The sequence below is a fragment of the Bactrocera oleae genome, chromosome 3 (assembly GCF_042242935.1).
Source record: "Bactrocera oleae isolate idBacOlea1 chromosome 3, idBacOlea1, whole genome shotgun sequence".
Taxonomy (NCBI): Eukaryota; Metazoa; Arthropoda; class Insecta; order Diptera; family Tephritidae; genus Bactrocera; species Bactrocera oleae.
Genome location: NC_091537.1, coordinates 47,940,194 through 47,965,242, shown reverse-complemented (window position 1 = coordinate 47,965,242; position 25,049 = coordinate 47,940,194). Strand labels below are relative to the sequence as shown.

At 35.8% G+C, this 25,049-nt stretch overlaps 2 protein-coding genes and 1 pseudogene across 9 annotated transcripts in view; 2 read left to right on the top strand and 1 right to left on the bottom strand.

Moving 5' to 3' along the window:
* Frmd5 (FERM domain containing) overlaps positions 1 to 25,049 on the top strand; it is a 533,566-nt gene that overhangs the window by 312,110 nt on the left and 196,407 nt on the right. The gene's annotated exons all lie outside the window — the stretch shown is intronic.
* LOC106623638 (uncharacterized) overlaps positions 2,895 to 25,049 on the bottom strand; it is a 341,640-nt gene continuing 319,485 nt past the window's right edge. For all 4 annotated transcript variants that reach the window (XR_011395237.1, XR_011395238.1, XM_070106598.1 and 1 more), the window contains one exon: positions 2,895 to 3,214. Coding sequence is in view for 2 of the 4 variants with exons in the window: in XM_070106598.1 (XP_069962699.1) it covers positions 3,096 to 3,214 (119 nt within the window). In the remaining 2 variants the exon portion in view is untranslated. The remainder of the gene's footprint in view (positions 3,215 to 25,049) is intronic.
* LOC138856415 (uncharacterized) lies at positions 6,345 to 6,880 on the top strand (annotated as a pseudogene).

Here is a 25,049-nt window from a genome sequence, read left to right as displayed (position 1 = left end):
CTCACTTTCATATGAGTAGTGCGGTAAATAAACAAAACTGTCGATTCTGGTGCGAAGAAAGCCCACAAATAATTTATGAACAACCATTACATTCACCTAATTTGACAGTTTGGAGTGGTTTTTGGTCTGGTGGAATCATCGGTCCGTTCTTCTTTCGAAATGAAGCTGATGACACCCTTACTAACAATGAAGCTATACCGCTCTTCATTGTCGAAGATAACCAACTTTTTATGGCCGCAATTGGAAGAAGATGTAAAATTAAAATTCGCTGATTGAGTTTATATCACATATGTATATCCCTTTGAGATTATTTATATACACCAAATATATAAATATCGCAGACACGAAGTAACATATACATAGTAACGAAACTAAGTGAGTCTATGCCCCATAACTATAATTATATATTATATATAATATAAATTAATATTATTTATGTATATGTTATATAAGTAAATAACATGCCAAATTTGATTCATTTCCATTCTGTTTATTCGAATAATGCATACTGAGCGCCACATTTTTATACTCTCACAACATGTTGCTAGAGAAGGAAAAATAATTTATGGTCGATCTGAAGTCGGGAAAGGCAGTGGAGGGGCGTGGTTAAATTTTTAAGGGTTAAAAATGGTTTATCTCGATTTCCGCCAAGACGAAGAGTCTTAAAGAAAAACGTTATATGGCAATGTTGTAGGTAATGAAAATATCTATAACCTTGTGTAAACACTTTTGCTTACATAACCTCAAATTTATCTGAAAAATTCAAATAACCAAGTTTTTAAAACTAAACTAATTAAAACTTTTAGGAAGCGGAACCACGCCCACTTCCTAAAGATTTTTCAACCAACCCCATCCCAATAAAATTCGTTGTACCAAAGTGCAGTTTTGTATCTCAATTTTCGGCGGTTTTATACGTTTCCGATTATTCGCCTACTGTGTGCGTGGCAGTGATCTCAATCCTCCCATATACAACACCGAACTTCTTATGATGCCAGGAAACATGTGTACCCAAATTAATAGAGATATTTTAATTTTTACTTAAGTTACAACTTGCACGGACGGATGGTTACCCGAATCCGCTTGGATCACAATCAGATTTGGTATCTTATTACCTATAAGTAAGAGGTCGTAGAGTCCCTCAGTTTTATGACTACATTTTGATCCGCGTCCGAAATATTGTATTTATTTTAAAATCAACCTATTTTACTGAAATTAGATACATAGAGGTTATACTTAATATATTTGTATATGAAGAAAAAGCCAACGAAATAATCGGAAGTCGTTATAATAGGGATATGATTATTAGACCAAAATCTAGATCAATTTCATTCAAATTCAGCACTAGACCACATTATGGTTAATAAATCCACTTAATTTCAGTAAGAAACTCACAAATTTTGACCAATGTAGACGGTTTAAAGTTAGATGGAAAGTCAAAACGGATCGAAATCATTAAAGCACATCCAATAATATACGTTCACATAATTTTGCTTAGACAGATTACATATTAACCGTTATATATGTATGTACATCATAAATTCAACCGGAAGTTGGAAATTCGTTTATTAGGTATGTGGGCCCGATTTTTCCTATTTTACCCTGTTTTGACTCGAGGGCAAACTTTTATCAAGAAAATATTCTCTCTGAATTTAAATAATATACATATCTCAGAGCATTACTCATATTTTCGGTATAAAATCAGTTATAGGCACTGTCTACACGTTAGGTATCAGGGGACTTGAAAATCTATTTTCCGATTTCGACTACTTTTGGATGAGTTCGCATACTTCAGAAAAAATATCAAGGATTTATTCGCAATTACTTTATTGGTGCTAGATTTATATTCAGTAAAGCGAGAGATTCTTATGGATATTAAATGTTTATGTATGGAAAGTAGACTTGGTTCTTGTCCGATTTCGTCCATTTACACTACGTAACATACAAATGTTGAGATAATTTCATGAACCAAATCTGGTTAATATTAGTCAATTAATTTCTGAGATGTAGGGTTTCTCCTAAAGGTAGACGGTACTACGCGACTTTCTTCCCTTACCATAAATTAAATGTCTCAGACGCAATTATTTATTGAGTTATCATCTCTTTAGAAGCTTTCAACATAACCGTTATAGAGGGAGTTATCACCTGATTTAATCTCTTACGTAATTTACGCCTTATTTTCCAAACTTTTGAGCCCACGGATGCCCGTTTCTAATGCTATACCTTGCACCAAACAACGGATTTGTATCTTAATATAGAGCTTAGTTAGAGACGATGGTGTAAAAATTTTAAACTCACTTCTAACTCAAAATTTTCGTGTAGATACTAAGTTGAACAGTTTCCACAGTTAAGAAAATTATGGGAGTTAGAATTATGAATTGCAACCCCAGAAGGTCTGTATCGTGAACATTTTTGTAAAGCTATAAATACTCGAAAAAGGTGAGCTTAAACTCGAATACGAACCTGTCTAATAAAAAAATATATAGAGATAATTTATTTTACAGTAATTTCGAAAAGGAAAGTACAACCAATGCTCTGGAGATTCAATGGAATACTATGTGAAACCAGTTCTCCTACACCACTGACTCAATTTCTGCAATGTCCGTAATTAAAATCATGACTTGAGTTTTGTGACAGGACAATACTCGCAAAATTAGTCTCTATGGTGCAGACGCATTTACACATGGCATTTTGACACGCCTTTTATTCGATTCGACTACTAATCATCTGCAGGGTATTTACTTACTTCAATCCCCTCCGGCTCGCACATCGACATTTAGTTTTTTTTTCTGAAATTCTAGAAATATTATATTATATAACAAATGCATATGTTTAGCAACTGAAAAGTAAAATCTCTTTTACAATATGTTGTAAAGAAAGGAATAAATCAGAAAGAATCAAGTTTTTTCTAATATACGAAAACTATGCAACATAAGTTTTTATTTGAAACACTCAGCGTAAGTCTGAAATAACATAGTGAAACAATGGTATCATAGTTCTCCCTATAAGTTGTTCAATGGAGCCATACCTATTTGCTTGCCTGTTATAGATTTTTGTATACTTATATGTTTATCGTGTCTATTATACGCTAATTTACATTATAATGAATCATTTTCAGTGGTTATCGTTATAAAAATCTCGGAAAAATTATCTAATGATCCTGTGCAGAGTTTGTTGCATGGTGCTGACGATGTTGGTGTAATCAATGATGGTAAACCTGAAAAGTATGATGGTTAGAAATAGTTAATACTTGTATAATATTTATAATATTATATATATATAATATAAAATATATAAACAGGGGGCTCACGAATCGCGCGATAAAAAAAAAACCGTAATAACTTTTAATCAATGCATTACATAAATTTTGTTTATATCGTAAAGCAAAATTTCCTTTATTTTGTAATTAATTAATTATTTTTAAAATTATGGACCGTAAATGACCTCTATGGTTAGCCACGTAGATGCGACACCTAATATAAAAATTATTCATTGCGGCCTGAAGGGTGAAGTCGAGATTGCGTGAATTATCGATTTAATGGACTGCTTCAATTCAGTCAGATTTCTGGGTTTTGTTTTGCACACCTCTTGCTTGACATAAACTCATAAGAAAGTCTGATGCAGTCAGATCAGGTGACCTTGTGGACCAGAGGAAAGTGGAGTTTCTTGATATTAATTTGTTTTAAAATTTTCGTTGGAGCTCCGCAATAACCGGTCTGGCTATGTGTCAGTTGATCCATCTTGCTGAAACCAAACGCTATTGAAAGCGATACGTCTACGGCGCAGCTCTGGGTAAAAAAAAAACTCATATAACATCTTTAAATAACGATGCCCATTGTCAGTTACTGTTGCACCGGTTGCTTCAAAGAAATGTGGCCCGTCCATAAACCTTGATGAAACTGCGCACCACACATTGACTCGTTCTGAGTGAAGTTCCGTCTCGTGGATTATTTCTGGATTTGATTCACTTCACATACGGCAATTTTGCTTGTTTACATTCCCGTCAAAATGGGGCTTATTAGACATAAGCAGCCAATTTATCAAATTATTGTCTTCCTCGGCCATTTCAATCATTTTTGGCAAAATTCCAGGCGAATAGGCAAATATAGAGGGTTCACCTGGCTTGTTATTTGAACTGTGTACAGAAACAGGTTTAAGTCATCATAAGTTATCCGTTGTCATGACCGTCCGCTAACTCCAAGGTGCGCCAATAAGTTGCGATATGGCTGAATTGACGATGCAACAGCCGCGATTGTTTCTTGAACACGAACATACGTATTTCGATGGTACGGTCTTCGTGCGATGCTTCCAGATTCGGCAAACATGTTTACCAACCTCTTAATGGTCCATCAACTCGGGCCGCTAAAATCCCGTCTGAGTTCCCTTTGGATGAAAATGACGGACTGCAAAGCGTGATACCGCTGCACTATCCAAACCATCATTTCGGTATTCCGAGCATTAATTAAAAAAAAATAAATAAATAATAACCTACAAAATAAAAAGAAGTAAGTCGATTACTCACACAGAAACAAAGTTATTGTGGTTTGTTTGTGTAGCACGATTCGTGAACCTCCCTGCATACATAATACTATAATATAAACAATGTTTATGAATTTGGTTTAATTCTAATGCTAATAAGCGTATTTCATAAATCTGTTTAGGACTTATATAAATATTAAGCTAAAGCGAAGTTTCATTTCCTGTTTAATTTGCAATTACATTTTAACTAAAACTGGAGCAGCTATTAAACACCAAAAGGTATAATATTGTAGCTGTCTTCGATTTGCCAAGCGTTGTACAAATCGAACTCCTTAAACCAACTGTTTAAACAGACTGGCAGCACTGACAAAGAACTAGAAAAAATTGTACAAATATTATATTATATTATATTTACTCGCAGTGACACAAAACGAAAACAAGTGTAAAACGGGGTTAAAATTAAAATGGAACAACGAGTAAAAAAGTACATATATTTAATTATAAGTGTTATAATTGGGCTAAAAAGGTTCTGTGCAGTTTCTAAATATTTACCAAATAAAGAGAGAGTTCATGATCGAGAGTACTGGTATACTACAGGGTTTTCCAATAAGAGTAATATGATTTAAATTAAAAAAACAAAAAAACACACTAGTTGTTAAGGAAATTGAAATGTTTTTCATTTAATGTGAGATACAATCGATAGAATATAACATCATTCAAATAGCCTCCATGACTTCTTTCAATATTGACTTCTAAAGCTTGAAGAGAGTTTGGTTTATTGCTAAAGACCAATGACTTCAAAGATTTGTGCATTTTCTTCGTAGCAGAATCAACAGTTTTGTCTGCTTACTGCACCACTCAGATGAAAGTGAGCCTCATCGGAGAAAATTATTTTCTTAAGAAAGTTGCAATTGGAGAACGATTATTTTGATAATAAAATTAAATAATTAGTAAACGTTGTTCTTGGATATATCTTTCCATGATGGAATTAAAAACATTACTGAATACAATGAAAAAAATTACAGATCATGACATATTAAAAATGGCCGAAACAACATTTAAAAATCATATTATTCCTTTTGGAGAACCCTGTAGCATTTTTAGATGATGTGGCATCTAGCTCGGAATCATCATAAAGCTCTGAGGAATCGGAGCTGAAGGAGCGTTCCAATGCCAAAACTTTTGCGAAGTAATTGTGTGCTAAAGCGGAAGCGAACTTAAATCTCACATGAGAATGTAAGGCATGCTTGTCGTAAGAGGCGACTAAAAGCCAAATGCACTATGACTGTTATTTTACCTTGCCTAGAAATATCAGCATAGTAATCATGTCAGAAATAGTGCTATAATACTCAGCTTGAACTGATATTATAGACTTTAAATGAGATTCCAAATAAAAAGGAATTTGAAGTTCATGCGACAAATGTCACCAGTCATTGAGTAATGGGTAGATCAACTGGCAGTAGCTTCGGTTACACAGTCTTACCGGAGACTCAACTCACTGGGTTCGGCCCTTTGGGGAGTATCGTGGTGGCTGTGGTTTAAACGTAAATGCTGGAAGAACTGAATTTTCAGTTCACAAAAAAGAAGTTGCACAAGCAACTGGGTTCCGTACCCGAAAACGGAGGATGTCTTAGGTCGGCCTCGAATCCTACCAGGATGGTCAGTGGGCCCCTACACACTGGCCACTGGTAACCAAATTAATACTTGCAAAAAGCTCGTATTATTTGGGGCGCTGATCAACGCATTGTTTTGATACGTTGTGCTTTGGAGCACTGTGAGGTAAAGCCTTCGCCGGCAGGTACTCACGTAAAACACAATTGACGTTTCAGAGAAATATGTAAATAGCATTTGGCCGAAAACAAATAAGAATGGAAGAGAAATTGTACCACCAAGAAAAAAAGGTGTATTTTGTATGGAAAGAATGCACTCATATTCGCATAAAGCCGCCTAGAGAAAATAAGGAAAACTATTTCAATAGGAAACACACCTATAGCCATGTACAATACTTCAAGCAGTAGGTGATACGGGTAAAAAGTTCATAGGTGTAACTTGTAGCGACCTTCGTTCTCTTCATGACAGCAAAGTTCTTCGTAGATGAAATCTTTTTGAATAAGTCCAGTCAGGTTTTGAAAGTGTATTTTCAAATAATGCTTTTATATTTGGGTGATTAAGCTTACTTTAAGTTAAAAACTATGGAAACTTGACCGCGTCGCAACGAAATTTCAGCCAATTAAATTCTTCTTCTCGAATAGCTTTTTGTGTTTGTGTTACACTTGATAATTTAAACATTGAGATTGACCAAGATGAAGATTTTAAAAACAATTTACCAGTAGATTCTTTTGAGGTTCACGAACAAACAAGCGCTGAATTATTTCAGTATTTGCAGCACCATAATTTAAAATGATAAAAATATGTTATGAAGTTCAAACAACCCGAAACATATTTTTATTAATTTTGTACAAAGCTGAAGTAATTCATTGTCTCAAAATTATCACAAAAACTCATAAAATATTATTTAAATCATTTTCAAAAGACACAAGAGCTTGATTCCGATCGTTCAATTTGTATGGCAGCTATATGCTATAGTCATCCGATCGTTACAATTTCTTCGGAGATTACATTGTTGTCTTAGACCATAACTCATGCCTAATTTTGTGAAGATACCTTGTCCAGATACCTTGTATCTAGATAAATGCCTTGGAACTAGATAAATGCAGAAAGGGATACAAGGCGCAGAATCGCAACTAATTACCTAGAAGCATGCAATCAAAATTCAAATGTTCCAACGCCAGTGACAGCTCTTCCTAAACGGACTGCGCCCAGCCCAGTAGAACAGGAACAAGAGGGCGAAAACCCGGAAATACCGTGTGGCATGTCGTTAAAGGGAAAAGAAACAGCAGCCAGAATGAGACAAAATCGCAGGACAAACCCCTGGCTACACAAGACGGGCAAAAAGATAACAAGCTTCAGAAGCAAGAACGGACAAATAAAACCAGAGTACGGCCAGAAGCAGTGCTAATTAAACCGGCAGAAGGTCGCAGCTATGCCGAGGTGCTACAAAACATATATCAACACGTCATGGCGGATCAAGACAAGGTGGAAGTCCGGGCAATACGGAAAACAAAATCAGTGGCCCTGAAGAAGACCGCTAGAGGAAGCAGATGAATAAATAACACTGAGAACCAGCACCCGAAACACTCGCGAACAAATACGCGCATATGTGACATTGACAGCACACTACGCAAATAGTATACTTAAGGAAGGTCACATAAAAATAGGATGGATTAGATGCAGGATGAAGCTTCAACTTCGGTCACCTACAATGGGAGTGCAAAGGGCCTGATAGAAAAGGCCAAGGATTATGCATACGTTGCGAGAAACTCGGCACAAGCTAAAAGATTGCACAAACACACCGAGCTGTTGCCTCTTCGTGAAACAAAAGCATAGCCAAACAGATCGTATCCCAGGGTCTCGCACGTGTGAGTCGTACAGGGAACAAATGAGGATATGAGGATCCTGTAGTGTAACATGCACAGAAGCAAAACTGCTGACTCCCTGCTACCACAGCTCATGCTGGAATTCGGAACCGAAGTAGCAATCTTCAGCGAGCAATACAGGATAGGGCAAGACGGAACACGGTTGGAAGACATCACCGCAACAGCGGCAATATGGCTAACGGAAAGCAGCGGCTTCAATAAAACAAACAGTGGGAGAGAAAATGATTTTGTCCAAAATACCACGCAAGTAGCCCATCTAGGTTTATTGTCAAAAAAACACTGAGCAGCATCACAGAGGCATGTAAGGCAGCAATGCCCAAAATAAAAGGCGGACATCCAAAGAAAGCAGTTTATTGGTGGACGGACGAAATTCGAAATCTGAGACAACCTTGCCTGCGTCAAAGACGACGATACACAAGGGCTAGAAGAAGAGAAAGAAACGAAATGGAAGAGCATAAGGAATATAAAGCTGCCAAAACTGAGCTGAAATATAAAACTATAAAGGCAAAAAAAGATAAATGGGAAGAGCTACGTAGCGATGTAAAGAAAAATTCTTGAGGTCACAAGATACAAGATCGTAATGAGACAACTCGGGGCGAAACAGTCCATCCCAGAGTTAAATGCTACAGCCATGGAGCCATCGTAAACACTCTATTCCCAACCCACGTCCTGGGAAGAGACCCACAGAGTATATGCAAGAGACCTCATACCCACCTTTCACTCTGGAGGAAATGAACATGGCTGCAAGAATTTAACAGAACAAACCAGGGTACCAGTGGAAGTCTGACCCTGATAAGTAAGGGCAAAGGAGACCCAGAAACACCATCAGCATACAGACCTCTGTGCATGCTAGATACAGCAGGAAAGTTACTAGAAAGACTGTTGAAACCCCACATAATAGGCGCCATTAACAATGCTGGAGGGTTATCGGAGCGACAACATGGCTTCAGACCAGGCAGTTCCACAATCGGAGCCGTTAAAGATGTCGTGCGCAGCGTAGACGAAGCCAATCGAAAGAACAACTCCTCGAGGCTAATATTCCTTCTCACAACAATAGCGATAAGAAATGCATTCAACAGCGCTAAATGGATTAATATGATAGATGCACTAGAAAGCCGATTCAAAACGAACCCCCTACTTCATGAAAATGATGCGAAGCTATCTTAAAGACAGTTAGCTGCTATATGATACAAGTCAGGGCTCTCAAAGAAGAGAAATCACCTCCGGAGCAGTGCAGGGATCCATACTGGGACCAGACGAATTTTAAACGTCGAAATGTCAGACGACTGGGGACGCGACATCGCTGCAGCCATAACAGCTCGTAATACCGACATAGCCAGACGCAAACTTACACAAGTCATGCTGCGAACACAGACATGGTTGGACTCACTCGGCCTTAGCCTAGCCGCAGAAAAAACCGAGCTGATACTGCTTAGTGAAAATATATCCCGTTGGAGGTAAACATGAAAGTTTATTCAGAAACCATTCATACGACGAAAACCCTAAAGTACCTAGGTATAAGGATGGACAACAAACTGACGTACTGGGCTCAAATTCATCACGCTGCTAAAAAGTCAGCCAATATAACCATGTCGCTTTCAAGACTTATGGCAAACATCGGAGGCCCGCTTGCAAGCAGAACGGCAAGGTGAACTACTACCTAACACAGCTGCTCTCCGGCCACGGGTATTTTCAAAAATACCTGTAAAACTTGGGAAAATCCGAGAGCCCTGCATGTATTTACGGAGACGAACCACTCGATGATGCAAACCATACCTTCTTTAAGTGCCATCGATGGAATGAAGCTCGGAGAACTCTAGAGAACAAAGTTGGAGAACTAAACACGGAAAATCTAATAGCGAAAATGATAGCTAGCGGCGAAAACTGGCAACAAATTGCCTCATGCGTGGAACATGTACTACGCATCAAGAAAAAGGACATGGACGCGGACCCTCCGACCAATTAGAGCAGGGAGAGTAGAAACTGACCCGCTATGAGTCCATCTTGAAAACCTTGCTCTGAAGTAATGCGAAAGCGGTCCCGGGGCAAGGACAAAATCCATGATAGAAGGGGAGTGTGTTTTAGTGGGTACACCACTCACGTAGGATGACGATCCCTATATGGTGCGAAAGCATTTTAAACCCTCTTTACGTCCTAAAAAATAAAAAAACAAACACAAAAATGCCAAATTTTGTGAAATAACAATTGTCAAATAAAAGAGCTTTCCAGAGAAGTACTTGATTCCGATCGTTCAGTTATGATGGAAATGTGTAGCAGTTTTGCAAAATTCCAGATCGTTATGTTAAAAACTGAAGGACTAGTCTGTATAGATACAGACAAACGGGCAGAAGGACATGGCTAAATCAAATCAGATCATCATGCTGATCATATATATATAATTTATAGGGCCTTCGTCGTTTCCTTCTGGGTGTTAAACACTTTGTGTTCAGGGTATAAAAATGTTGCGTAGTATAACTTACTAACGTTAAGTAAACGTACAACACTGTATACACATTAGTTTAATGCCCACAATATGTGAAACTGTTCACCAACTTACCCAAGCTTCCTCATATTATAAATAAAGATTTTCGTTAGTTTAGAGGACAAATATGTCAGTCAAGGTGTGAGTTATCTTCCTAAAATAAAAACATGTTCTCGAATATATCTGAGTTAAGACAAAAGTTAATTCAATCAACCCCGATCTTTATTTTCACCCAATATATACGATATCGTGATTTCCAGACATTTTGACTTTGTATCTGACTTAAAAGCGCTTATTTCGGTTAATATGTGTGATATTTAAAAGAACATGGAATTGGTCTAAACCTTAGTGTATGTACCGTATATCGTTAATATACTGATTCCGATCCCTCGGTTGACGTTTTTCTCATATACCCAATATATTAAATTTAGACATTTGGTTTAGTTTATATCACATGCGTATATCTCATTTGAGTTAATTAGCTTGATTTTAATATAAATACCTTGCGCACGCAGTAAAAGGCAGTAATAATACTGAGTGAGCTTATGAGCCATTATAAAAACTAAGCATTTTTATAATCTCGCAACATGTTGCAACAGGGTATAATAGTTTTGTCTGACGGTTGTTTGTCTCACCTAAAACTAATCGGGTTAGATATGGGGTATATATGTATATATATAATATAAATGATCAGGAAAACGAGACAAGTTGAATTCCGAGTGACAGTTTGTCTGTCCGTCCGTGCAAGTGATAACTTGAGTAAAAATTGAGATATATTGATGAAGCTTGGTACACAGGTTGCTTGGAACCCAAGGAGAGTTGGTATTGCAGATGAATCAAACCACTGCCACGCCAAAAAAACGCCATTAATTGAAAACTTATAAAGTGTCATAACTAAGCTCCCAATAAGACACAAGGCTGTAATTTAATACAAAGGATTGCATTAGGAAGATCAATCTAGAACATTTTTGAAAACAGGGCATAGCCTCGCCTCCTAATAGGTTTAATGTACAGATCTCGTCAAACCGATTCAATATCGATATTCGCTCAAAATAAATATTTTAGCATCCTTACCCACCCTATGAAATTGGGTCAATTCGGATTATAACCATGCCCACTTACCCCATAACTGGTTTTTTTAAAAATTGCTAAAAGTACGCTAAAACTATAAATACAAAGACGTATAATATAGAACGAAAGGGTTTTATAGGATCCGGTCTAAAATGTGGCGTAACACCATTTCTACCAGATTCGGCAGGAAATATTATCCCGACATTTCTTTATTATAGTGTGAAAAGAGGCAAAATCAGACAAAACCACGCCTACTTTTCATATAAACAATTTTAAATTCCATCTGATTCTTTCACTTTCTAGTGGTTGTATGTAACAGGATAAAACTTAGCACAAAACTATTCAAGCCCCAAGATACCAACCCCGGTTTCTATTGCGAATTTTTATCGAATATATCGGCCAATCTGTGAGATATATATGAAATTATATGAGATTATAGAAATTCAAATCAGATCAATAATTCCTTTAGCCCACATATATCTAATATAAAGATTTTCGAACTTTCGTCTGACTTTATACCACGAATATCGCCAAATATACAATATGAGTTCTTTTAAATAAATTGAGAGAGCGTATTTTTCTAATAACGGTGCATTTAGTGCCAAAAATTAATAAACTCAGGTGAAAATTTGCCCTAGACACCATATAGTTAATATCAGGAACATCTATTAAACTTTCCTTCTTATATGTGTATTAGAGTGTCCGTTAATTCCCAAGTTAATTGTTTTTCTGCAAACTCCCCTAGAGTTATAGTTTTAGCCCAAAAAATAAAGGTGCAACGTAAACAAGCTTTTTATTTCTAATTTAGACGGTGTCAAAATTTGTTTTTCTCATGTATATAACATGCGATTTCTTGATATTTTGCATTAAGAAATTAAATTTACAGCTTAAAAGAAGTGATATTATAATAGCAAATTTAGTGTTCTATAAAAAAGGTCTTCATAATTATTTCATGAATTCTTTCGTTTAAAAGTTTTACTCAGTTAAAGTTATACAAGCACTCATGCACGTGCCTTATAAATTCTATGTTACTCATACGACATGGTGTAGAACAGAATCCTTTTTAGCACTTCTTCATACACTGTGCAAACGGGTAAAATCAGATAATAATCGTGCCCACTCCCCATGTTACGGTTATGTTGAAAACTACATAAAAACTAAAAATGCGACAACTCACTGAATAAAGAAATTAAAGCTAAATTGAGCATTTTCGCCAAGAAAAAATATTTTCGGTATACCCTACGATAGTAGGGTGAAATCTAAATAAAACTCACTAAATAAATGCGTCCGAAACATTAAATTTAACACCCAAGTTGGTATGAAAGGGCTTGAGAGAAGTCCGTATCAAAATTTTTTTGTACTATGAGCGTTGCACCACGCATCTTTATGTAAAATTCGATATCTCAGGACCTGCTTCACTAATATCAACAAAATTCAGTACTTAGCATAATCCTGCCATTCTTAAGTAATGGTATATAGTCATTCGATTTATACAATTTCTTCAGAGACTACATTGTTGCCTTAGAAAATACCCCATGCCTAATTTCGTTAAGATACCTAGTCAAATGAAGAAGTTTTTAATGCAAGTATTATACAAATTTCGTGACGATACTCCGTCAAGTGAAAGAGCTTTCCATACAAGCACTTGATTCCGATCGTTCAGTTAATATGGCAATATGCAGCAGTTTCTATGGCAAAATTCCAGATCGTTAACTTAAAAACTGAGGGACTAGTTTGTATAGATACAGACAGACGGGCAGACGGACATGGCTTCATCAAATCAGATCATCATGCTGCTTTTATTTAACATTCCAGTGATCGAACTCAAGAGTGAGTTACAGGTAGACGATTTATCGATAAATCCGTTACAATAATATATATTTCCTTCTGGGTGTTATAAACTTTGTGGCAAAATTAATATACCCTGTTCAGAGTATAAATATGTTGCGTAACAATTCAATATGCAGAATTTGAAAAAAAAATAACCGAAAGGATTAGATAATTTGGTATCTTAGTAACTTATGTATATTATTGATAATAAACTCACTAAGTAACTAAATTCTGCTTTTCCGAACTATTTAAATGTATAGTGTTTGATTTGTATACTGTAACATTTAGGAAGTATACGAAATCAAAAATTTTGTTATATGGAAAGTAGACGTGGTTTTATTCTGATTTCACCCCTTTCCATACCATTATGTTTGTGAAATTTCATGCTTCTGACGTATTTACATATTTATTTAGTGAATTATCGGACTTTTAGTAGTTTTCAACATAGCAGTTATATGAGAAGTCGGCGTGGTTTCGATCCGATTTCATTCATTTAAATGCTGTTGAAGAAAGTGCCTAAAATATTTGTGCAGAGAAAATTTACAGTCTACAATTAGGTGAACTTCCAAATCACGTTTGGCAGTACACGTATCAAACACCAATGAAATTATCGGAAGAAAACTTTGTACAAATAGTGATATGGCTGACTTTTTACTGAAAATAGCAGTCAATTTCTGAGATATAACAAATAAACTTAGAAAACGTTCTTTCCTGGTAGTGATGTGTCCTGTTGTAAAGAATGGTTAAAATCGGGTCATTGGTTCCCATAGACCCCACATACTTACAATAAGGATTTTCACAACTCCGGTTGATTTTATACTATATATAATATAATATATCGACCAATACGTGAGTTATCTTATTGAAACTCAGGGAGCATCCTTTTCTCGTAACAATACTCGGGCCAATATTTTCTCTTGCCCCTACATATCTAATATAAATATTTTGGAACTTCCCGTTAACTTTACACCGCATTTAACGCAGTATTTAAGATATTTTGAAAAAATCCCATTCACCTCCATTAGCATACTGTACCGTTATCTGGAAATTTGAACACATCATAGTTTTTGAGTAGTCTATGGGAATTACTTTCGAACAGAAAGCGAGATTTTCATTGAGTAAATCAAGACATTTTGTAGACTGTAATAATATTAAAACCTTTAATCCTTCTGCATAGTTTCACCCTAAATAGGGTATATTAAGTTTGCCACGAAGTTTGCAACACCCAGAAGGAAACGTAGCTATAAAATATATACAAGTACATACATAAATGATCATCATGATGAGCTGAGTTGATTTAGCCATGTGCGTCTGTCTGCCCGTCTCTCTGTCTGTATATATACGAACTAGTCCCTCAGTTTTTAAGCTATCGGTCTGAAATTTTGCACCTGTCCTTTCCTTACTAAGAACTTACTAAGAAGTTGCTCATTTGTCGGAATATTTGATATTTGTTAATGTCATTATATCTTCGATGAAACCGAAGTTAACGTTCTTTCCTGTTTTTCCGCATATTTTCGGTATGAAGGCTGAGGGTGGGGATCACGTGACATTTGTATCCTCGAAGCAGAATCATGACCATAGAAGCAAGTTAAGCAATTGCTCAGGGCGCACGAATTTTAGGGCGATTTTTTGGCTAATATATTTACATGTTTTATAAAATATATATTTATATTCAAATCTTATATAAAATATTTTACAAAATTAGTTTATTTCTTTCATTTGAAATAAAAATTTCCGAAACGACACTTAGAAACCATATCATCCCTATTGGAAAACCTGATATATTATATGTATAATAATAATATCATCCATTAAATAGTGAGAAATACTGTTATTTTTGAGGTTTCGGAGGACGCGGTTCTTCTATAGCACTTTGAATTTAGCAGCGATTGGACGAATTGATTATCGGAGCTCTCTAACGGGGAAATTAACAATACAAAACGCGCTTTTCAACGCGACAACGTATCAGTAATTATAAGTAAGTTACGATAAATAATTGTATGATAGTAGTTTTAAAATATAAATGATATTATATTTTTAAGTTAATTAAGGTTAAATCGCCCTTATAGTAATTATAAGTACAAAACGTTAAATAAGATTAGATTAAATAAAACCATATCTATGTCAGTAGTGTGTGAACATTGCTTGGCATTAAAATTCAAGGACGAATCGAAAAGCGTGTGTTGCTTACAGGGAAAAGTCAAATTAGAAGAAATTCTCCCACCACCGGAACCACTTCACTCTCTTCTTACGGGTGATCATCAGAAATCCAATCAATTCATGCGCAATATATGTAATAAAAACGCATTTCAAATATCCTCTTTTAAGCAAGTCGCTGAGCATGGGTTCATGCCTACACTTAAAATTCAAGGGAAGTATACCACTTAGCTGGGAGCTTGCCACCCTTTCGACCCGATGAGCAAAAATTTCTGCAAGTATATTATTATATATTGCAGATCCAGATACAGAAGCACCTACGTACTGATCAAGTGTAACACAGCCAATTGATAGAGATTTGATTAGTTCTCTTCAAAATATGTTAGAAGTATAATCTCATAATTGCTACATACAGTCTTTCGAAACTGCGATTGAGAGTGTTCCAGCAGATGCTCTTGACTTTAATGATACAAAGTGCCTTCCACGAGTGAAGTAGCAGTAGTGATAGCTGGACTGCTTTGACAAAAGAGATATTGTATTGCATAGTCGTGATGACAATTTTCAAAAAAATTTCAGAAATACATAGATCTTATGACAGCTAATAATATCCTTTGATGCCATGTAGTGGATAAAATGGTTATTTATTTATTTATTTATTTAAACGCCAATCGGCAATATACATAGATATAATAAAGAATTAAAGTATTATACAAAAGTGGCTAGGGTATATTAGTGTAATATCTGGAAAATAATTGAAAGTTAATATGTAATTCAGACTTGATTTAGATGTAATTCAGACGAGCAGGTGTCTCTTGGTGTTTTCGGTAAAAGCAGCGTATGTTCCTCCATAGAAATCAATTTCACCTTGAAGTGAATTTACTAAATTAGCCAGTCTATTCTGAGGACCATGGATAACATAATTTTTCTTGGATTTCGATGTTTTTAGTAATCTATTTCGCCTCAGGGTATGACTAGCAGGGGCGAGTTCAAAACTGTTTAGGATCTCATGAGCATCAGTGATGTTATTGACTACTTTGTAGAAAAAGCAGAGGTCAGCGACCTGTCGACGAGAAGACAGTTTGTTTATACAGTAGCACTGGTAGACCTCATCAGTAGTGCAGATGTGACTTGGTGACGATAGTTTATAGGCCAGTGACTTACAAAATTTACGCTGCACCTTTTCAACTTTATCGATTGTCGTGTTAGTGTAGGGAGACCAGATTACCGAACCATATTCCAAAATTAGTAGTACAAGTGACTTGAATAGTCTAATGAGTGTCCAAGGGTTTTTGAAATCTTTACCACTCCTCAGTATAAATCCAAGGGCTTTGAACGCCTTTGATGTAATTTTGTCTGCGTGGTGTGAGAAGGTGAGCTTATTATCAACAATGATACCTAAGTCTTTTATGTTCTCGACCTCCGCTATCTCAAGCCCATCAAGTTTGTAGCTCGTGCCGATCGGTGAGTGTGAGCGAGCGAAAGATACGGCCGCACATTTGTTTACGTTGAGATCCAGCTTGTTCACTAGACACCAGTCACTGAGGATATTTATGTCTTGTTGCAAAATTATGATGTCTGTCTCACAAGTAATCGGTCTAAATATTTTGAGGTCATCAGCATACAGAAGGAAATCAGAAGCAAAATTATTATTAATGTCGTTGACGAAGATGTTAAATAGTACAGGACCAAGGTGAGATCCTTGTGGCACACCAGAGATTACTTCATATTCACTGGATAAGTGGCCAACTACTCTGACTTGCAAGCGTCTGCCTGTGAGGTATGTACGTATCCAAGCAAATGCACGTCCAGCCACACCATATTTACTTAGCTTATCTAAAAGTATGTCGTAGTCAACACGGTCGAAAGCCTTGCTGAAGTCTGTGTAAATGCTGTGTGTGCAGTTGCCGGAATCCATGGAGTTCAGCAGTTTGTCGACGTATATGAACAAATTTGTAGTGGTGGATCTGCCACTAGTAAAGCCATGTTGTTTGGTTGTTATGATGTTTTCAAATGCCTGACGTATCTGTGGAAGCACTAACCTCTCAAATAGTTTAGCAAGTGCAGACTGTATGCAGATAGGACGGTAGTTGGTAACCAAGGTCTTGGGCCCCTCTTTATCGGTGAGATGTATGACAGTTTCCAGTAGGTCGGGAAGGTACCATGGTGAAGAAATTCGCCAAATATATGTGTCAAAGGCTCACATAGGCCTACCGCACAGTTTTTGATGAATATGTTAGGTAAACCATCGGGGCCTGGACCTTTGCTGGGGTCGAGGGCAAGAAGTTCTTTGAGTACTGCATCGTAGGTCACTGTCAGGGCATCCAAGTGTGTGCGCTGTATACCAGGATTGACATCATGACAAGACATAACAATTTCAACACTTTGTTTAAATATGGAATGTTAACAAACCAATACTTGGTAGATCATTATGCGAAAATTTAAGCTGGGAGATTGGTCTACATCCGTAATAATCAAATTAATTGAGTGCCGAAAATTACGTATATCTTCAGAATGCTTTACAGGCGAATGAACAACCCATCGACATTGGGCAGTCGGCAAGCCTGATTCCTGCTAGTGTGGTTAGTGAACAAAATAAGACTCAACCAAATTGACCGGGTTATTTCAGCTGAATTATCAGATTAAGATGAAGATTCAATCCTGATATGAAACCATGATATTGATAACTGATGGACCGTTCCCTATAATCCGCTCCTTTTAAAAATTTTTGATGCACACATCAACATAGAGTTGTGCAATCCAATATGTTATTAAGTACATTAATAAAGGCAGTGATCAAGCCACTTTCAGCACACACTCACTAAATGAAGTGGAAAAATATCAGTCTGGACGTTACATCTGCACATCTTAAGTGTGGCGCATTTTATCATTCGAAGTGCACGACCGGTCCCCCACAAATGTTCACATTTAGAAAAAGAACAAAGGCTGTATGCACTGAGAACAATATAGAAGAAGTAGTTAATAACCCGCGGGATACAACTTGACAGCATTCTTCAAGTTATGTGCTCAAGATGATTTCGCGAAAACACTGAGACATGACAGAGTTCTAAGTTACTATACATGGAACCAGAGTTCTAAAACTTTTCAACGGCGAAAACAAGGTACTGCGGTTGATGGAAGTAAAAAAAATGCTCATGCAGAGTCTACGTGATTCCTCCTAACAGCAGCGATTACTTTTAACTGAGGATATTATTGCATATTGTAAAAGGACCGACATCCTTCGCACACCTAAGAACTGTAAAAGGCGTTTTTTACAATACGTATCAAGAATCATGCAAAGCTATGGGCTCTTGGAAGACGATTCTCACTGGGAAAACACATTATCAGAATCAGCTGGTTGTAGTTAAGCTACATCATTAAGTTATTTATTTGCCGTCAAATTAGCGTTTTGTCAAGTAAAAGATTCTGTTAATCTATGGAATACATTTCAAGAAAACATGGTCAGTGATATTTTATGTATTTAGTGTCAATACTATTTTTATTCTCCGAAATGTTAACTTTAACAAATAATAAACTGAATCAAAGGGGTTAGATTTAATATGTGGGGTATATGAGGTTGGTGTTGTACCAGAGAAGCGGAAATCAGTATGTTAGAGTTATGAGGACTAAACAAAGGTCTATTTCATTCATACGCAGCGATGAACTACATTGTTTTTAAGAAAATCTGTTCAGTAAATTTCATTAAATTATCTACGTACCGAAAAAATTATACCATAATGAGTACATTCGTGAACCGATTTCACACATTTTCGGCATGAAACTATTGTATATCTAATATTTTTCGTTTATATAAAGCCAAACGGAAGTTTGTATTTTTTACATAAAGTATGTTGGAGCTAGGGTCAATATATCCAGGATGATGGGTACTAAGGCGGAACCAAAAATTTTGTACTCTTGCAATTCGCAAGAATCAAAGGCCAGGAAATTTTTTTAGGTGTGGCGAAGCCTCATATTAAAAAATGTTGAGAAAGAATTAAACATCCATTATTAAGTTTGCGTCAGCGAAAATTATATTAAAAAACAAAAAACATCTTGAAGTGAGATATACATAAGTATAAATTTTACATTATAAGCTTGTGTGCAAAACATAAACCACAGGATCGAAATATATGAAGGTGTGAGATTTAGACCTTGGTATATATTATATTACTTTCATTGTAATTCAGCATCAAACCACATAATTTTTAAGAAAACTTATCCACTTAATTTCAATAAAATATCACATTTTGATCAACCGGACTGGTTTAAAGTCAGGTGGAAAAACGGAAATCATTTATATATTGGGGATAGGGATCCATAGGACCATCAAAACCAGGAACTCATTTCGTCTAGCCATATAAATATACTTTACATCTTAGGGCTGAAAACATATTGTAAAGAATCGATTCTTGATTCCAATTTTATATTTTTCGATCCCAAGAATCGATAAGTCGAGCACAAAAATCAATTATTTCGATATTAATCGATTATAATTTAAAATATCAATAATTTTTGTAGTTAATAAATTTATTTATGAAATCGCAATACCTTGACCGGCTAATTATTAAATAGTACTTAAAAGAACTAATTGATTAGAATTTTCTGATGAGCACCGCTGTAAATAAATGATGATAGAAAAAATAACTAGTCTAAATTTTATCGTTAAATTGGTAAAATTAGTAATTACAAATACAAATAAAGAAAAAGACAAGAAAATAAGTCTAAATTTGAAGGTTATAAATATAAATATATATTTTTACTTACGAAACTGATAATGTCTTTCTCACTCGCTCTTCCAGTTTATAATTAGCAACAGTTAAATCAATTTTATGTGTTTTATTCAGATGTTTAATCAAACAATTCGTACTGTCATACATATTTCAGTTGCTTCGCACATTTATTACACTGGACATTAGATCCATTATTCACTTTCTTAAAATAAAACCACATGGCGCCATTTTAATAAATATATTAAAAAACAAGTAAGGAAGGGCTAAGTTTGGATGTAACCGAACATTTTATACTCTCGCAAAGTCAAATGGTATACTCGTTTGAGATTTCTTTGTGGATTGACTGATATTTTCGGTAGAAGGTCAACTATAGGCACTAGGGTCCACATATTTAGTACTTAGGCGCTTGAACAGTTTTGGTTCGATTTAGACAATTTTTGGTCACAAGGTGGCATACTTTAAACGTATTATTCACTCAAAGTTTTACCCCGATATAATCATTGTTGCTTGATATGCATAGTGGAAAGTGAAAGAATCTGATGGAATTTAAAATGGTGTTATATGGGAAATAGGCGTGGTTGTAGCACGATTTTGCCCATTTTCGCACTATGACATGGAAATATGAAAAGAACGTTATGTACCGAATTTGGTTGAAATTGGTTAAGTAGATCCCAATATATGGGTTTCCACCAAAAAATTTTAACTGCAAATGCCCCTCCCTAGTGTGATCCTTTGTACCAAATAAGAGTATTGTATCTATTTGTGGAGCTTAGTTATGGCAATTTATTTGTTTTTGAATAATGGCGTTTTGTGGGCGTGGCAGTGGTACGATTACGCCCATCTACAATGCCAACCGTCTCACGGTACCAAGAAACATGTCTACCAAGTTTTATAAAGATATCTCAATTTTTACTCAAGTTAGAGCTCGCAAGGACGGACGGACAGACAGTCACCCGGATTTCAACTCGTCTCTTCTAGCAACAGGTTGCGAGAGTATACAAGTAAGGAATTTCTAAGTTCGAGTGTAATCGAACATTTTATACTCTCGCAACTTGCAAGGGAAATTACGTCAGGGGTTGGCAAATTGTATATTAAAGGAAGTATTGATTCGATTTAACCTATTTTTGACTCATAAACATGATATTAACGAGAGTTTCATTTATTTATTCTATTATATGAATTTCAATTATATATCTTACACATTGACCGATATTTTCGGTCAAAAGTCAACTATAGGCGTTGGGCTCCACATATTCAGTACCTAGGGACTTGAACAGTTTTGATTCGATTTCAATATGTTTTGGTCACAAGATGGTATACTTTAAACGCATTATTCACGCAAAGTTTTACCTCGATACAATAATTGTTGTTTGTCGGCCATTTTCACACTATAACATACATTAATATGAGAAGAATGTTATGCACCGAACTTGGTTGAAATCGGTTAAATAGACCCACGATATGGATTTTCATCTAAAAGTTGGCGGTACCACGCCCACTGTCTATTTTTGAACGTGCTTCCTATAAAGTTATCTCATACCATCCCAGAAATAAAATTTCATGTCACTCCCGTTATATGGGGAGTGGGCAGGGTTGTCACCCGATTTCATCCATTTTCACACTGTCGATAGAAGTGCTACAAGTATAAATATTTGTTCTCAGTGAATTTATCTGCAATACCAACCGTCTTAGGTACAAAGAAACAGGTGTTCGAAGTTTGCACAGGCAGACAGACAGTCATCCGAACTTCAACTCGTCTATTCCTCCTGATCATTTATATATACACTACCTATATCGAACTCGATTAGTTTTAGGTGATACAAACAATCGTTAGGTGAACAAAACTTATATATTCTTTAGCAACATATTGCAAGAGTATAACAAATAATATTTTTGTACAATAAATATAATATATAAATAATAAGTACTGAAAATAAATAAATATGTGGTACATTTGTATGACTTTCTATTACACGGTTTGTTATGAAATTAACCAGTGGTCCAAGTAGAGGTACTATTTTTAATAGCCTTTGTTTTACAGATCACGCGTGAATCATGTTAAGCTGTCACGTTATTTTTGTTCAGTATTGTTTGGCATTTCTTAGGCCTGAACTATGACTTGGCGCATTTTACATCGAGATCTTAAATTGAAAGTGTGTAAAATACAGTTCATGCAAGAATTGAAGCCACTCGACCTTCCCAAGCGACCAATTTCAATGGGCAGGTCAGACTTTAAAAATAACTCAGAAAGACATGCTTTTGTTAAAAAGGCGGGTATGTAGACAAGCAAAATTGCCGCATTTGGGACGATGAGCAAACTGAAGAAATTCAAGAGCTGCCATTCCATCCAGAAAAAACAACGGTTTGGTGTGATTTGTGGGCCGATGAAATCATCCGTCCATATTTCTTCAAAAATTATGTTGGGACCTTTATCGCGCCATGGTAACCGACTATTTGATGTCTAAAATTGAAGCTCGTGATCTCGGCGTCATTTGGTTTCAACAAGACGGCGCCACTTCCAACATATCGCAACAGTCAATGGATTTATTGAGAGAACACTACGGTGGGCAGATCTTTTTACGTTTTGGGCCGGTCGATTGGCCACCAAGATCGCGTAATATCACACCTTTACACTTTTTTCGTACAAATATGTTAAGTCTAAAGTCTATGCGGACAAACTTGCTTCGATTCAGGCTTTGGAGCAAAACATCACGCGTGTCATTCGCTAGTTACCAGTCGAAATGTTCGAACGAGTCATCGAAAATTGAACTCAAAGGATGGATTAACTTAGACGTAGCCTCGGCCAACATTTGAAAGAGATAATCTTCAAAAATAAATGCCCAAGAATCTTCTTTTGAATGATAATAAACATTTCCATTAAATTTGAATTTTCTGGGTTTTTGTTTTGTGTAAGTAGGGCACCTCGAAATATATCACAATATATATATGGTACATATGTTTGTAAAACTTGAAACTAGTCATCCGTTCCGTTAGTGTTTGGCATTACACAAATATCCTCGGGAACACATTTCCACGCAATTTTGTGCAGACATTTCACATACTGGCCGACATATTGGGCATAAGGTTTGCTAAAATAACGAAAATGTATGGAGCTAAGGTATTCATGGACCGATTTCAAACATTTTGGGCATTAACCTTTAGTATATCCAATATTATATTTATGTTCACTTATAGTTGCATCTTACATATTGGCCCATGTATACGCTACAAAGCCAACCGGAAGTTTGAAATACTTATATTGGGTATATTCATTTATGTAACAGGGTTACATAATTACCACACAAAATTCTGTCCGAATTTCAATAATATATCACACAGATTGACCGATATTTTCGGAAAAAAGTCAGCCATAGCCACAGGAGTCGACATACTGGGTATCAAAGGCTTGAAAATTTATGGTTTGGTTTCTACAATCCTTGGCACTATTTGCGACAATCGAAAGGATCATAGGATCAGGATAGGATTTAAAACTTGGATAATGACCAATTTTTGGTCATAAGATGGCTCACTTCAAAAGTACTATTCGTGCAAAGTTGTATCGAGTTTTATTAATTCGCGTTTTATTTGCATACTGGAATGTGAAAGCATCAGTTGGAATTTGAAAATTTGTTATATAAGAAGTAGGCGTGGTTAAAATTTTTACAGGCTAAAAAATTTTGAAGTGCTATATATATTTATTATCGGCAAGAGAATTTAGCATCAGCGGTTTGGCAATGCCAACTTTTTAACACATTTTTAACTCACAGGTGTTTCTCGCTACTGTGATCCTTTGTACTAAGTTACAGTTTTGTATCTTATTTTGGTGCTTAGTTTTGGCACTTTGTGGGCGTGGCAATGAACCGGTTCCACCTATATGCAAGCCCATTCCCCTTTCGTGCCAAGGAACACTTGTACGAAATTTAATTAAGATATCTTAATTTTTTCTCCCGTTATGGATTGCACAGACGAACAAATAGACAGTCATTCGGAATTCAACTCGTCTCGTCAACCTGGTCATTTATATGTACATATTTGTATATCTATTTCAATTAGTTTTAGGTGATACAAACAACCGTTAGATGATCATAACTATCATGCTCTTTGTTGCAACATGTTGAGAGAGTATAAAAAAATATATGAAAGGTACACTAAATAATACAAGTATGACTACTAAAAATTATTTTTTTATCATTTATTTCGATCTTCTTAAAATGTCCCGTCGTGCCGTGGAATAAGAAAAAAAAGAAAATTTTTGAATCGTTCTAAAGATCCCAAATGGACTATTAAACAAGAAAAAACTGTAACTTCGGTTGCACCGAATTTCTACGGATAATATATTGTTGCCTTAAACAATAACTCGTGCTCAGTTTCCTGAAGGTACCTCGTCAAATGAAAGAGTTTTCCATACAAGTACTTGATTCCGATCGTTCAATTTGTATGGCAGCTATATGCTATAACAATTTCTTCGGAAATTACATTTTTGCCTTAGAAAATAACTCATGTCAAATTTCGTGAAGATATCACGTCAAATAAACAGTTTTCCATACAAGTACTTGATTCCGATTGTTCAGTTTGTATTGCAGCTATATGCGATAGTGGTCCGATATCGGCCTTAACGTCAAATGAGCAGAGAAAAGGACTTAACTTTTATATGAGCCAAAATTTTTGATAATCTATATGAAAGGATGAACAGTTTATTAAAAAAGAGTTAACCATCACAGCTGGCGATTATAATATTCCACTGGATGAAATTGTTGTTTGTGATTCAAATTTATTAAATAGCCAAGTGTGTTTTCATATAAAAGAGCG